Source organism: Acomys minous (genome assembly GCF_964271855.1).
Source record: "Acomys minous genome assembly, chromosome: 15".
In the NCBI taxonomy this organism is placed as follows: domain Eukaryota; kingdom Metazoa; phylum Chordata; class Mammalia; order Rodentia; family Muridae; genus Acomys; species Acomys minous.
In genome coordinates this window covers 36,746,125-36,761,653 of record NC_140497.1, presented here as the reverse complement: position 1 = coordinate 36,761,653, position 15,529 = coordinate 36,746,125, and the positions used below count along the sequence as shown (strand labels likewise).

General features: G+C 40.1%; 1 protein-coding gene across 18 annotated transcripts in view; it reads left to right on the top strand.

The window, feature by feature from the left end:
• TENM3 (teneurin transmembrane protein 3) overlaps positions 1–15,529 on the top strand; it is a 2,605,219-nt gene that overhangs the window by 2,414,973 nt on the left and 174,717 nt on the right. For all 18 annotated transcript variants that reach the window (XM_084760481.1, XM_084760480.1, XM_084760467.1 and 15 more), the window contains one exon: positions 1,848–2,085. In XM_084760481.1, the coding sequence (XP_084616607.1) occupies positions 1,848–2,085 (238 nt within the window). The remainder of the gene's footprint in view (positions 1–1,847; positions 2,086–15,529) is intronic.

Below are 15,529 nucleotides of genomic sequence, written 5' to 3'. Positions count from 1 at the left end.
AGCAGCTCTCCAAACGGTGCCTTGCAGCTCTCTTTCTGTGAAGAAACTTCGTCATGTGCTCTGGTGCTGCGGAGGACAGCTCTAATTAATTACGTGAATCTTCCACGGGGTTTAGACTGTTTAAAGCTTTGTGTTGGGAATGAGTTCCAGGTCTGGACCATTTCAGCCCCAATAGTCCTTCAGAAAGCTTATTCCATTTTAACTGAGACTTCGACCTTCGTTTGTCCTCACCACCAAGGCACTAAGTCAGAGATGATGCTTGAGGTTCCTAGTGTGGGGAACTTCAGGAATAGAGGTTGTCAAGGAATTCACTCTGCGTCTGCATATTTAGGTATTGTCTGTGCTTTTATTTCAAGAGCAAGGAGTTGTTGGTTATTAAGTTACATGGTAGGGGCAATTAGGCACCATTAGAAACATGTAATAGTCACTAATGTTGTGTGCTGTGGGAGGAGCCATATTTATTGCTTAACTGCTAAAGAGGTTTGATAGTACAGTCCGCCCTGTTCCGTACACATCGTGTATCCTTCTTACACAGCCTGAATTACAGTATGTGGCTGTGTTATTTACCTTAATAATCGCTGCTGGATTTTACATAGTCTATGAAAGATGGCTGCTATGCTTCCTCTTCTCTTTTAATATAGGCATTTATATTAATAGCATGATTTAATGAGACACTTTAAAATTATGTTGCATTTTGAACTATATTTAATAAATAACTAAGCATCTTATGTGTGGGGGAAGACAAGGTTGGCATGAAAGGAAGGAGTCACCTTTCTGGTAAAACACTGTATTTGTCAATTCAGTAGTATATTTCTCCAAAGCTAAGTCATGCAAAGCAGATCTCCGATGTTACAATGACTTGGGGTTTTTAACAGATGATTTACGCGCTCTAGAGAGTTATCCCAGAGTCACAGTGCAGTATTGTGTTCATATTTTGAAATCGTGGAGCCTCTTATGATTCTGGTTTAGAACAAACCATGCCACCGTTCTGATGGAGAGAGTCGCTCTGGTCACCTATGACTCAGTCCAAAAAAAAAAAATTTTTTTTTGGTTGTACTGCATCCTGTGAAATTGGAAAATCTGTTCTGTGTGTGTTCTAATGGATGTAACGGTCATTAAGTATATGAGTCTTCTGACGTTGTAATCAGATGTGATTCAGTCTGTTAAGTACCCATGAAACAACATCTGCTTCACAGAGTGGCCTTCTGCTACTGAACGCTTAGCGTCTATTAGTGGGTCATAGCACCGAGCCGCCTTGTTTGAGATGCAGCAAACTAGAGCAACCTACCGCTGTTTAGCAACTAGCTTGTAATAATTTATTGCAGTTAAATAAAGCTTTAAAAACTCCATTAAATAATTACAGGGATTATATGCATTTCAAACACCTTTGTGTTCTGCCAAAATCACCCATTTAATATCAGGCTCGGATTCTTAAAGGAAAAAGAAGGAGGAAAGAAAGAAAAAGAAAGAAAGAAAAAAAGAAAGAAAGAAAAGCTGAAATCTAAAGGCACATTACAGGAACTGTCAGATGTTGTTTTCTGTAGGTGTTAATAAAACCAGATGAAAAAAAAAATCTGAAACAAATTGAAACCAAAAGCAATTTTGCCATCTGTTGTATATTAATTAGAACTTTGCGTATCAAGGGTAAACTTGGTCTTTGAGAATGTCACTGAGCACTCGCTTAATAGAATAATATGCAAATATGTTAGGTTGTGGGGTTTTGTGCAGTTTTTAATTCCAATTTGTCTACAGCGGCTCTGCAGGAAAGTGGCGGTGCATATGCACACATACGTACGCACACACGGAAATGTATAATGAGTTTTCCCTTTGTTTCTCTTCTTCTGCAGAGCAACCTGCAAACAACCAAGGGCAACCTACCCTGCAGCCTCTGCCGCCTTCCCACAAGCAGCACCCTGCACAGCATCACCCGTCTATCACTTCTCTCAATAGAAACTCCCTGACCAATAGAAGGAACCAGAGTCCGGCCCCGCCGGCTGCTTTGCCCGCCGAGCTGCAAACCACACCCGAGTCCGTCCAGCTGCAGGACAGCTGGGTCCTTGGCAGTAATGTACCACTGGAAAGCAGGTAACAACCCCCCCCCCCCCCCCGCCACCCACCCCACCCCCCACGTCTTCCCATCACTTGATCATTAAGATCGCTCCGTGCACAGGCAGGATGTGCACTACTACCGTTGTCAACAAGGCATATTTTGAAGCCTCTACGATTCAAAAATAAACTGTCCCAACACTTTCCTCACTAAGAGAAATGTATCATAATTATATCCCAAGTGTTTTGCCTTTTTTTAAGATCAGTTCCAGATTGTTGGAAATTTCTTAGCTGCTGACTCAGTGAACTTTTTTCATCTTTTCACACATTTTGCTCCTTGTGAGAGGTGAGACCCTGTCACCTCAGCAAAACTATTCCCAACTGCTATTTATTTTTCCACAGCTACACCTATCAGGTAGGTAGAGACTGGATGGAGTTATAAACAGTGGTTCTTGGTCCTGGGCAGCTTTACTCAGTGGTCGTGTGGAATTGCAGATCAGTTCCAGACTCCCTCAGCCGATATAAGGTCCAATACTTAAGATTAAGTCAGATGACCTAGCAATAATACCTTTGGTTTCTTACTATTTGAGTGCCTCTCACTCCTCACATGGGAGCAGGCTCACTTTATTTTTTATTTATTTATTTATTTATTTATTTGTTTGTTTGTTTTTTATTTTGGTTTTTTGAGACAGCGTTTCTCTGTGTAGCTTTGGCCGTCCTGGACTCACTTTGTAGACCAGGCTGGCCTCGAACTCACAGCGATCCACCAGCCTCTGCCCCCCAAGTGCTGGGATTAAAGGCGTGAGCCACCACGCCCGGCACAGGCTCACTCTTTAAACCTTATTCCAGCTTTATTTTCAAAGACACTCAAAATAGAGGGCTTTGGGGCCCTTGAGGAAATGCTCAGAGCCCACGATGAACGAGCTTCTGGGTGAAGGCACCATCTGCTCATTTTTAGTTCTATTAGGCAATCCTTCCTCATAAGGAACAGAATCCCTATAATAATTCCATTCTCTGGTTGTCACCAGACAAGCAGTTATCTGGAACCCACCAAACAAAATACCAAAAAAACCAAAAAACAAAAACCCAACTATTCCTTCATTATTTATTTTCAGTCTTTTCATACCACCACCAACATACTAACAGTGTATGAGTCAGTGATGTTCTCAAATTAAGACTTCTAACATGGGCCAGGTTACAGTGGCTGTCTGCTCCCAGGAAAACACCATCAAAGTTATCCCAAGCTAATGTCTGCTGTTTCATAAAACTCCCCGTTTCTTTCTTTGGACAGCGCTTGGAGAGTCACTGGCTCCTTTGTGTTGTGTGAACAAAGGCTTAGGTTTTTCCTTGCTCGTCTTTACTGGGCAGCTTGGCAGTGAACTTATCCCACCATGCCTGCCATTTATTTCTGTGATTCACTAACTTTTTATTAGGCTCAGAGGAAATGAATTGTCACCATATAGAAGCTCAAAAATAGTGGACTCTGGACCCGGGAGAGAGGGCCCCTCTCCCCACCATGCCAAATGCAGAGCCCATGGCTACCTTGAGCGCTTAAATGAGCCGCTAGGTGAAAAAGGCATCTCGTGATGGATAAACTGTCATTTCTTGCAGTCACTTCTGTGATCTCTACCAATTCCACCCTGAGGAGGAGTGATGAGGAAGATCTCCCTGGTAGTTAACAAACAATAAAAATCATCCTGTCTTTTCTTTTACTGTTGACCTAAACAAGCTTACAAAGGATTCTTGCTTTTTATTTGTAGTGCCTGGCCAAGAGTGGTTGAGCTTTATTGTTTTATTTTGTTATTCTCTTCTGGGAGAAATTAGAAAATAGAAAGAAAAGTAGGCAAACAGGAGAGTTCCCTTCATCCAAGACACAAAACAAAACAAACAAACAAAAAACAGGTATAAGGGCTATTTTTCCCCAAGGTTATTAGCACAGACCTAAATTTACCTGGCTTAATTAATTAGTACCCACTGAGCAACTAATCAACACTGATTCACTGTTGTCATTTTGCAAATTTTATTAGGAAAAAAGTAATTTTCCAGTTGAGTCATCAAATTGAATATGGATAATTGCGTTGTAGTTGACAATAATTGTCTTGACAAAGATTTATGAAATATGTCGAGTTAAATCATCAGAAACGTGTTTAATTTTAGTGATGTCGTGTAACACAAAAGCCTCCGAAAGCGTCAATGAGAGAGTCAGTATTCCTTGAAGTCGTGCATTTTGGCAGCGGGATTTAGAGTAAGTTTGAAAAAGATAAGATCCACCCGTGTTATTCCCCTTGTAGTAATTTTGAGTGGATGGAATTTCAGAAGCAAAGTAGCTGCTTAGAAGACGGTCCATCCTATCCGTGTATAAAACCATTCCCCAGGGAAGCATTACCAAGCTTTTCCTCCACTTTAAAGCGGTACCATTAATGAGGCATCAATGGAATGACATCGTTCTGTGAATAGATATGGGGGGCGGGCAGTTAATATTATCTCACTAATAAGTAGCAAGAGTAATTCATTTAACAGTTGTGTATCTTGTTAGCAACCCCTAACCTGGAGCACAGCTTTGTAGTTCTTCTCGTTAACCGAGGTTCACCTCTTACAGTGGTGCTAATAAAAAGAAATGATATTTCAACTTGCAGGCACTCGGTGCTAACCCCAAGCTGGGAAGTGAAAACCTCACACCGCACCGACGCGGTGCTACTGTGGTTTCTCTAATAGTCTCACTTGGTTGGAGCTCTCGAGGTGAAGAAGCAGTCTTATTTATCATTGATTTTTTTTTTTCCTTTTTTAGTTAAGGTCCCCTATTGAGTATGATTCTCAAGCTCAGTTTCAGGTTTATTAATAACTTCATCCAGACTTGGCGTGTGCCTTCAACCCTCCTTAGATCTAGCATATCACTTACTTAGCTTATGCACACTCTTGTTTATTAATCATTTTCCTATCATTTAAAAGTCATGAGCTATAAAGTATAAAAGCCATTTCTGGAGACTTAAGGATATAGATTTTTTTTCCTTCACTTACCTCTTTGTTTTTTCTTCTCTGTGAATATAGATAATATTTCGTGAAATTTACCTGGAACAATCTGTGAAATCTCAGTAATTTGTAAATTTACAGTTTCTATGAATTAGCACAGAAGGGATAAAGGATCTTCTGCCTCATCCTACATAGTTCAATTTAGCTTTAATTTTTATTTATTAGGTGGCTTTTTTTTTAAATCACTAGGCACTTTCTTGCTTCCACAAAAATATGTATTTTCTTTCTCTGATGAATTTATTATTCGCTATTCCTGGAGACAACCGGTACTATCATGTGCTCTACTTTTCCACAACTAGCTTTGCTCCTTTTACAATCACCAGTGAGATTTTAAGATATGCAAGATTCACATCGAGATCCCAAATAGCTTCAGAAATTCAAAGTGGCCTTAAACCGCAGCAGTTGGCCCCTACACTCAGTACCAAACGGTGTCCCTCGCAGTTCCGTCTCTTTAAGTTGAGTTTCTTGCACTTGGGAGCGTTGACCCTCAGGATGGTGATAGTCTTCTGCTAGCCTGTTGTCCTATAGCTTATGCTGCTACAGGGATACACAGAAGCCACGAGAGGGCATAGACGGAACCTAGGCCGGCAGTAGCACTAAAACGTGTAGGGCAGGGACTCATCGACAAGCCTTGACCTTCAGCGATTGTGAAGCTAATTGTCTTCAAGCCCCTGCTTTCTATCTATGAATAAGTAGCTTAGTGGTTACCTGTTAGATATTAACAAAATAGTTCGTTTGTAGCCATTTAATAAATGATTTATTAAAGTCTCACATTATTATGATGTCTGTTTTGGCATTGATAGTTCATTAGTTATGTTCCCATAGCTTTTCATCTAGCAGTTCAGTACTGCTCAGTTAATTATTAATGCATGAAATTGCATATTAAATTATCTCTTTATTAGTGCATTTTTAATTTGACGATTGAAAGCCCTGGGCTGCTTTAATGTGAGATCAATTGCTTTGCATTTTAAAGAACAGGATGCTTAGGTATAAGTATTGTTTACTTGCTATATTATTCTTTTTTTTTTTTCCTCCTCTTTCTATACTTTTAAGACAAGACAATCACACAAACACCAGGCTTGATTCAACCTTGCCTATAAAAACTGTGAGGAGTCTCTCATAGATCCTGACCTCATGGTACTGAAAGAAGAGTTTAAATCTGAAAAGTTGGACGTTCACCTCCTGAGTGAGGAAGAAGAGCTTGTCATTAGCAAGGCAGCGAGGAATAGGACCATGTGCGGTCACAGCTGTTGCTGCAAGTAAAATATACCTGGGCAGCTAGCATTTTAACTTCAGTTGGCTGGCTGAGGCCTTGCCTTTGTGAAAGGGAACTTGGGGATACCCAGGAACGCCTGTGGGGAGGGAGACTGCCACACTCTAGAAAAGGAGGTGTAAGAGACAAGCCAAGCTTTTGAACACAACTTTTAAAATCAGACCTAGTTAGGCTAAGAAATTCGTAACCATTAAAGATTTTACCACCATTTTCTTTAAAGTAAGCTTTTCTGAAATTATGATGTAATTAATAAAAGTCAGTTGGATCCCTAAGTGGTAGTGGCTAGCCTTTTACAGTAATTTGAAGTATTTCTTCAAGGAGCTATAAAGAGGTGTGATGTGTGGGCATTTGGGAGAATGGGAGAGCGAGGAAGGGAGGAGAAAGCAATGCAAGGTAGAAGAATTTTGTGGGTGGCACTTGACGCCAATTTCAAGTTGCCACTTAAACACCTTTTTCTCTGTGGAAGGGGGTGACATAAAACTAATTAGGTGGCTTAGCTCTGTGTTGACCATGCACTCCCTCCAAACAGGAGCATATGCACAGCCCTGTGTTGTCCCCAGCACGCAAAATCGCCTTCCAAAGGATGCAATATGTAACTGTCATTTCCTCACAATTTCAAGAAAAGATCAAATGAAGACGGCGTATTGGATTGGGATGTCGCTCTGTGGCAGAGCCATCACCTAGTATGTGCAAGGCCCTGGAATCCGACGCCAACACTAAGAAAAGGAAAAAAATGGGGCTGGAGAGATGGCTCAGTGGTTAAGAGCACCACCTGCTCTTCCAGAGGTCCTGAGTTCAATTCCCAGCAACCACATGGTGGCTCACAACCATGTATAATGTGATCTGATACCCTCTTCTTCAGATAAAGCACTCATATACAATAAATAAATAAATAAATAAACAAACAAACAAACCTTTTTTAAAAGAGAAAAGGAAAAAATGGTAGATTGGATGACAGTTTATTGGAGAAATTAAAATTGAATCATTTTGGTGAAAATATTAAATTGAAGGCAAATTTAAATTCATAAAAACATAAAGCAAACCCAAAAAAATTGGTTCTCAATATCCTCAGAGAATGAGTCTCTATGTCTCTAGTACAGTAACTGGAATCTCCCAAACTATTTTCCATAGCGGGGTAAAGCGTCCATTTTACGGATGTCTAAGCCAAAAATTCACAGGTAGTTACCAAGATTAGTGGAAGCAAAGCCATGATTTTCTTACTGTAACTTTATTGCTAACCTAACGTAGTGCTGTAGATTTGACTTGGTTGTATAGTAGGTTTCATGCCAGTAATTAAAATGAGAAAATCGACTGTACACGAACAGTAGCTATAAATGGGTGTCATTTGCGTGAGTCAGTATCGACAGCCAGTAGATGCGGTAGAAATGCAAAACACAGTTCAACATTATGAGAAGAACAAATGAATGCCTTAGATTCAGATAGACCTAGCTTTTAATCCTTGCCCAATTTTTTAGTTAATTAAGTTTATTCCTTTAACAGTTTTATGTGTCAATATGATACATTTTTGACTGTTCCTTGCCCGCCTTCTATTTCCCTCCCCCACCCCTCCCTCCCTCCCCTCCCTCTCTCTCTCTCTCTCTCTCTCTCTCTCTCTCTCTCTCTCACACACACACACACACACACACACACACACACACACACACACACACCCCTCTCATCCCTACAAGCTTCACTCTCATGTTCATGCTTTTGTTTTTTGTTTTGTTTTGTTTTATTTTGTGATCCACTAAGCTTAACCAGAGCCATCTGGGTGCCCATGAGTTATAACTCTCACTGCTGAGTACATACCTGAAGACAATGGCTTCACCTTTCCCAGAATTCATCAGTAGCCAGTAGTTCATTGGGGCGGGGAGTAGGGGGATGGCTGGCAGGGACCAATGAGTTTCCCTCCTGTCCGTGACTGACTCTTGGCAGAGTTTTATGTAGACCCAGTTCAGGCATCCACAGCTGCTGTGAGTTGATAGTCTGTGTCATGGGCAAGGGATAGCATTTCGCAGCCATTAACTGTCTTTTGGTTCTTAGGCTTCCTGTCACCTTTTTTATTTTACAGTTTTCCCTGAGCCTATGTTGGTGAAATGTCCTAGTTAAGACTAAAACACTCAACTATCCCTTATTCTCAGCAACTTGAGTAGCCAGCCATGAGTTTCTGCATTCACCGCCATTTACTGCAAAGAGAAGTGTCTCTACCAGGGCTGGAAAAATAAAAAGACAAAACTATTAAAAGTTTGATATCCTATCAAGTTAGTTAAACTGAGTTTTTTTTTTTTTTACTTTCTTTACAGTAGTGAGTATGAATTCACTCCTCTCATGTGGGCCTCAAATCCAACCGGAGTGTTTGGTTGCCCACATGACAGTCATACAACCTTCACGCAGTATACAAACCTTGCCTAGCTGGCTAGTGTTGTAGTTTATAGGGCTCACAGATGGCTTTGACCACTGGTGCCTTTTCTCCCCTAGCAGCTTGCAGAGCACTCGTGACTCTATGACTGTTTATCCAACAGGGAGGAAGCTTCTAACTCAGTTCTAGCTTCGTTTCTCCATCTTTTAAGGTCAAGGTGTGTGGCATCTTCAGCAGTAAGGTCTTGCCATCTAGTTCTGGTGGGCAACCAAGGGGAATGGTGGCCACCTGCATTGATATTGGAGTCTCTGGGGCCTCAGCTCATAAGTGTGTCAAACCTGGCATAGGATTTTTTGCTTAATAACCCATGGCTTCCGAGAGTGTCACTGTCCGGCAATGCAGTTTATCTCCCTTCAAACTACTTTTCTTTAAAGTTGTTGTTGTTGTTGTTGTTGTTGTTGTTGTTGTTCAAATTAACCTACAAAATACCAGGTTTCCAAAATGGCTTTTTCATACATTCTTCATTTTGGTTAATCCCCCTCCCATCTTGATATGTCCTATTCCCTCCACTCCTAGCTTATATTTCAATTATTATTGTTTGCTTGCATTTTTTAAAGAGGGTCTTGCTGTGTTACCCAGCTAGATCTTGAAGTCCTAGACACAAATTCTCTTCCTGCCTCGGCCTTCCCCATACTGAGAACTGTAGGACTGCACCATACCCTGCTCAAGAGTTGAACTTTGTAATCACCTTCAAATTATTTAATGCTGAGGGTAATTTTCAATGTAATAATTATATATATATATATATATATATATATATACATACATATATATTCAAAATAATGGAATATTTTGGAATATATTCAATATATTCAAAATAATGGAAATAATATAAACAAAGCTCTTGGTACCTCTTAGTACATGACTTTTTGGTTGTTCATTTTTTTAAATATATTTTACTAATATATTCATACTAAATCTCAATTGTTATCCCATCCCTTCTATCCTCCCATTCCTCCCTCCCTCTCATTTTCCCCCTGCTCCCCTCCCCTATGACTGTGACTGAGGGGGATCTCCTCCCCCTGTATATGCTCATAGGGTATCAAGTCTCTTCTTGGTAGCCTGCTATCCTTCCTCTGAGTGCCACCAGACCTCCCCATCAAGAAGATATGGTCAAAAATGGGACACCAGAGTTCGTGTGAAAGTCAGACCCCACTTGCCACTCAACTGTGGAGAATGTCCTGTCCATTGGCTAGATCTGTGTAGGCATTCGAAGTTTACTGCACGTATTGTCCTTGGCTGGTGCCATCGTTTGAGCAGGACCCCTGGGCCCAGATCTGCCCATCATAATGTTCTTTTTGTAGGTTTCTAGAACCCTCTGGATCCTTCTATGTCCCAATAGGATGTCCCCCCAATGTGTTAACTCATTCATTATGGTCATTTCTAGTTCAATCCATTTGTCCACAAATTTCGGGAATTCTTTGTTTTTAATAGCTGAGTAGTATTCCATAGTGTAAATGTACCAGTTTCTTTCAAGTAATGATCAAATGACAGTAGCATGGACATATGAAAAGGATCCCTAATTGGATAGCTACTGAACAAAAGTAATATGTAACAAAGTATCTCTTTTGTTTTCCCAGAGGTTAAGAAATGTGTTAGTCTCACCTGGAATATTTATGTCTCACTCTATGTATGAAGTAGACCAAGCATAAAATTAAACCATGATTAATTTTAGCAGAATAAAATCTCTTGGCTTTTCTTTTCTTGTCATTTCACAAGAAATATGGGGATTTGTTTGAGACAGAAACCCCAAGTGTCTTAATTTTGTTCTTAAGAAAATAATCTTCCAATAATAATGAAAGACAAGTACTCATGTGTTTGAAACATTTAATTAACTAACATAGTAAATGTTTGGTGTGAGACAGTAAAAGCCTTGATGCGCCCATCAGTTGTCTCCAAATCATTTAGAAGTTAGAGCACAGTTGTAAGATTTATTTAAGATATGAGAAGCTTTTGATGTGTTTTTGCCTGATGAAGCTTCTCTACTGCTAGTGGTAATATTATTTTTATTAATTGAAATGACCCAGTTTTTTTTCTAATGACAAATTAAGATGCTATGAAATTACACATTAGTCATTGATTATAGGCTTAATTTATTTTTGAAATAGTTTCCATAAATTGCAATATTGTATATACAGATGATATTTGATTCTCAATAGCCAGTAATTTTTATAAAATTTTCATATATCATAACTAATTTTTATAGTGCCTAGGGAAACAAATTCTTAATAACTTCTGACACATGTCTAGTCACTTCTCAGTGTACATGATCAAAGTCAAAGATGATCGAAGCCTTTGCCTTGGTCATAGCTGAAGACTGGGACGTACCTGTGATCCTCTTCTGAATATGACCTCTTCATCAAATACTTCCTCCTTAGCGTCGGCTTTGTGTGGTTTTCTTTCATTCAACTATTCACCTTCCTAACATGATCTGTGAAATTACATCTCTGTCCTCTTTGCATGAAGGTTGCATGTATGCGTAGCTTATCGCTACTTACTGTTGCTACGTGATGATTTTTTTTTTAACAAAATCTTTTCCTACAGTTAATGTCTCTTCAACTTTACCACTGTCTTTTATCTCTAGAATTTTATCTTCTGGTTTCATTACCAGTCAATAACTGTCCTGCCATACATAGCTGCGTGTTTTTCTTGCCCTTCTAGGCTTTACTTTTGCCTCGTTGTTTCTTTCTTCTATACCTTCAAGCCTGAGGAACAGCCTGCTTGCTCTCTGTTACCCCGTTCTGAGAACCCATTCTTCATGTCCCGTAGGGTAAAACCATTGGACATGCAATTAACCAACTAAGCCTAGTAAATTCCATTTGCCAAATCTTCTGGTTCTGTTGTAACCCTCTTTATGATTTTTGCATCATCTCACCTCATCTGAGAACCTCTTAACATGCTGTGATTACCCACGCACATCCCGTTGCAGCTACAACCTCAGGAATGTGTTATTGCCACTTACTGGTCATGATGTATGATGCAAAGCTTTGGTTCTGAGACAGAACTGGACTCACATCTCAACATCTGATAAACTACATAGCCCTGGCCATGGTACTTGTGTGTTTTTATCCACCCCCCCCCTTTTTTTTATTTCATTAAATAGGATTGATCCCGCTTCACAAAGACGTTATAAAGTTTCATTGAAATGTCACGTGACACTTGCATGTCTTTACTTTCCTTAAGTCCTTTCTCCCTCCATGTGTTTAAAACAACTGATTTAGTGTTTTCACAGGCAACCAGCCACTCTCCCGAGACAATTAAGTACCAATAAAGTCCTGATCACTACCAACAAAGGTCATGCTGACATGCTTTTGGACAAGTAAATAGAAGCCACTAAATTCTCAGCCAACCTGGAGTGACTTCTTAGACGACATTTTCCAGTGTGGGTTTTTATTTTACAGAAAGGCAACAGTAATATGAGGAAGACATTATTTGACATATGTTCCCATAGTCGATCTAAAAATGAAGCCTGAGTATTGTAGTCATTCATTCAAAAGTATTATTATTATTATTACTATTACTATTACTATTATTATTATTATTATTATTATTATTATTATTATTATTGTCATCATCATTACTATTTATTGAGCTTTTTATAGTAAATCACTGTGGGGGGAAAATTTGTTTTGGAAGACCTAGAGATATTGTGACTGCTTTGTCCCTAGATGTGTAGGCACAGATAAGTGTGCACATGTGTGTTCCTGTCCATGTGAAGGCCAGAAGAGGTCAATGTCAGGTGTCACTGTCTTATGTTTTAAGAAAAACACAGGGTCTCCCACTGAATCGAGAGCCCACTGACTTGGCCAAGCTAGCTGGTGGGTGAACCCTACAAAATTCCTGAGCATGCACATTCCACGCCTGTCTTTGCATGTGGGTGCCGTGTGTCCACACTCAGGTCCCCCACCCTTACACAACAAGTACGTTAGTGGTCGAGCCATTTCCCCAACTCCTCAACTTCTTTTGAGAAGGTGAGTTATATTCTAGGGCAAAATTCAGACTTGGAGTTGATCTTAGAGATTATTCGGCTTTACCTTATCCTGAAACCCACTGTGTTTACGGAATTATTATAGTAATATATCAACACGTGGTCTTGGCAACAGGCCCACATATTGGCAGGCATGCTCCCAAATTGAAACTTGCATTATTCTCTCTGAGTTACAAGTTTGTGGGGGGAGGGGGACGTAGATTGTTTTAGGTTGGTGTGCAGGCCACGGAACCCAAGGCCTTGCCTGACGCTGCCTCCCTACTGAGCTGCATTCTAGGTGATGTTTTTCTTCTTAGTTTGAGGCAGAGACCCAAACAAATTGCCCATGCTGCCTTTGTACTCACGGTGTTCCCCTCGTAAGCCTTAAGCTTGTGGTCTCTCTGGCCTAGCCTCCAAAATTGCTGGAGTTGTAGGCCTGCGCCATGGGGCCTGGCTTGGACTCTCTTGATCAAAGCTGCACCATCTAATCACTCCTGGGCACATGGACATTCAGTTGTCAAAAGTGCATTCTTGCCAAAGGGATATGGTGGTGGCATACACCTTAAATCCCAACCCTTGTGAGGCAGAGGGGGTTCTCTGTGAACATAAGGGCAGTGTGTTCTACATAGCAAGTTCTCTCTCTCTCTCTCTCTCTCTCTCTCTCTCTCTCTCTCTCTCTGTCTCTCTCTCTCTCTCTCTGTGTGTGTGTGTGTGTGTGTGTGTGTGTGTGTGTGTGTGTGACATGTTGCTGACAATGGTTGTCAACATGGTAAAGGCAGAAAATGTGAGCCTTTATACCATTTGAGATTTATGTCATTTTGAAGGTTTCTAACTCTAGGTAATTTGCCAAAGGTAAATGGCTGGCCCGTATATGGCTAGAAGCAGTTTCCAAGATCACACCACAGCCCACCCTAAAGCATCTTTACGAATCTTGTGCTAAATAGCGCACTCACAAACCACAGTTGCTAAAAGGTGAGGGCATCATGGCCTCGCCCCTGCTCTTCCTCGTCTCAGGATGCCCGATAGCCACTAGGACCTTACTTACCTGAAGAACTGAAAGCGAGGAGGAGAAGGGGGGGGGGGGAAGTGGAGCTGCACAGTGGCCAGTATGCGAAGTGTACATGTGAGAAACTGAACAAATAAGTAAAAACTTAAAAGATTAATTCTAGAATAAATAAATACAAATAGGGCTAGAGGGATGGCTCAGTCATCCCCAGTCACCCCCATTTTTGCCTCTGTTTTCGGAGCTGTATTTAGTAGACTTTATAATTCACATAGTGGGGATTTTGTAAAGAGTAAATCTGATCACATTTTTTCTGTTGTGTTTTGTTGTCCCCGCCCCCATCAGACTGGTTTATAATAAGGTCATATCCTACAATCCAAATGGCTCTTTTTCTTCAAAAGCCTTAAATCTATGGCCAAAATCCTTCTCGTCATCTGCCCTGAACTTCCTTTTCAAGTGTATGGGAAGACTTTTTCTGAGCAATTTTAAGCATAGATGACTATCAATAATTAAGTGAATTAATAATAAATAAGGTCCTGTCCAAATAGGACATAATACATTTTAAGATGTTCCTTTTATTTTCATTTTCACACATTCAGTACATCTAACTGCCATCACTAAGTGTAACGGACATATTAATACGTAAGGATATCTGTAATATAGAGTCATATGCATGAAATCATGGCTATACTATTGAATTAACTGACATGTGAAATATGAAACAAATAGTGTTTATCTGCTTGTGCCTTATTAATCATAGTATGAAAAATAACTTCCTCACATTTCCAAATGAAACTTGTAGCACTCTCACACTTGGTTACACCAGATCCAACTCAGTGAGTTATGACGAAGATGTGGTGCGTCCTAGGCTAGCCCTATGCTTTCTATTTTGGTTTGGTTGGCTGGTTGGTTTTGTTCCGAGGGGTTGCTTTTTTTTTTTGAGGCAGGCCTTCATCACGTATCCCAGGCTTGCTGACAATGGACTATTTTGCTGCCTCAGTCTCCCATGTTCTATGATTCTAGATGCAGGCTTCCTTACCTGGTTAAGCCCCATATATTTTACACGGGTATGACTATATTTAAGTGCAGTTTTAGGTAGTCCTGTGTACATAGGAGTGTGAGATGTGTTGGAGGTGGTAAATCATGTCCTGGTATTTTCTGCAGCCACCTTCACACGCTCTAAAATGACCCCGCATTGTCCTCAGAGTTTGGCCAACACATCGTGCTGCACTCACCATGAGTATATGTGTGCATAGCCAATATAACTACATGCTAGTTATACATATACTCATACACATTATACACATAATTAGTATGTAATTAACATGGAGGTAGTTGCTAGTATTTTTATCTAAAATATCAAGAGCTTTTCATCTCAAACCATGTTTGGTCCGGTTGCAAATAACTCATATTAATTCAGGTAGCAGTAAGAAAAGTACGTTGTTTATCAGCGTTTCATTTAAGACATCTTTCTTCCCGGGATCACCCCCTAGTGGGAAAGATGTCCAAAGATAATAGCACATCAATTCAGAAGAGTAATAGTCCTGAGATCCCAACATGTGCTCAGCATGAAGGGGCCGTTTATCTGTCTCACTAACATACCATGGCACAGCTAGAATCATCACATATTTGCTCTTCTCTTTTAATGTCAAAATAAAGAATTTACATCCTCATATTGACTGTTTTCTTGGGAGATGCTTGATTTTCTTGTTGAAACTATTTTTTTTTATTTAAAGTTTGTGACAGAATTTTAACTTTCTGTAATATTGAGAGACAGCTTAGAATCTAAAC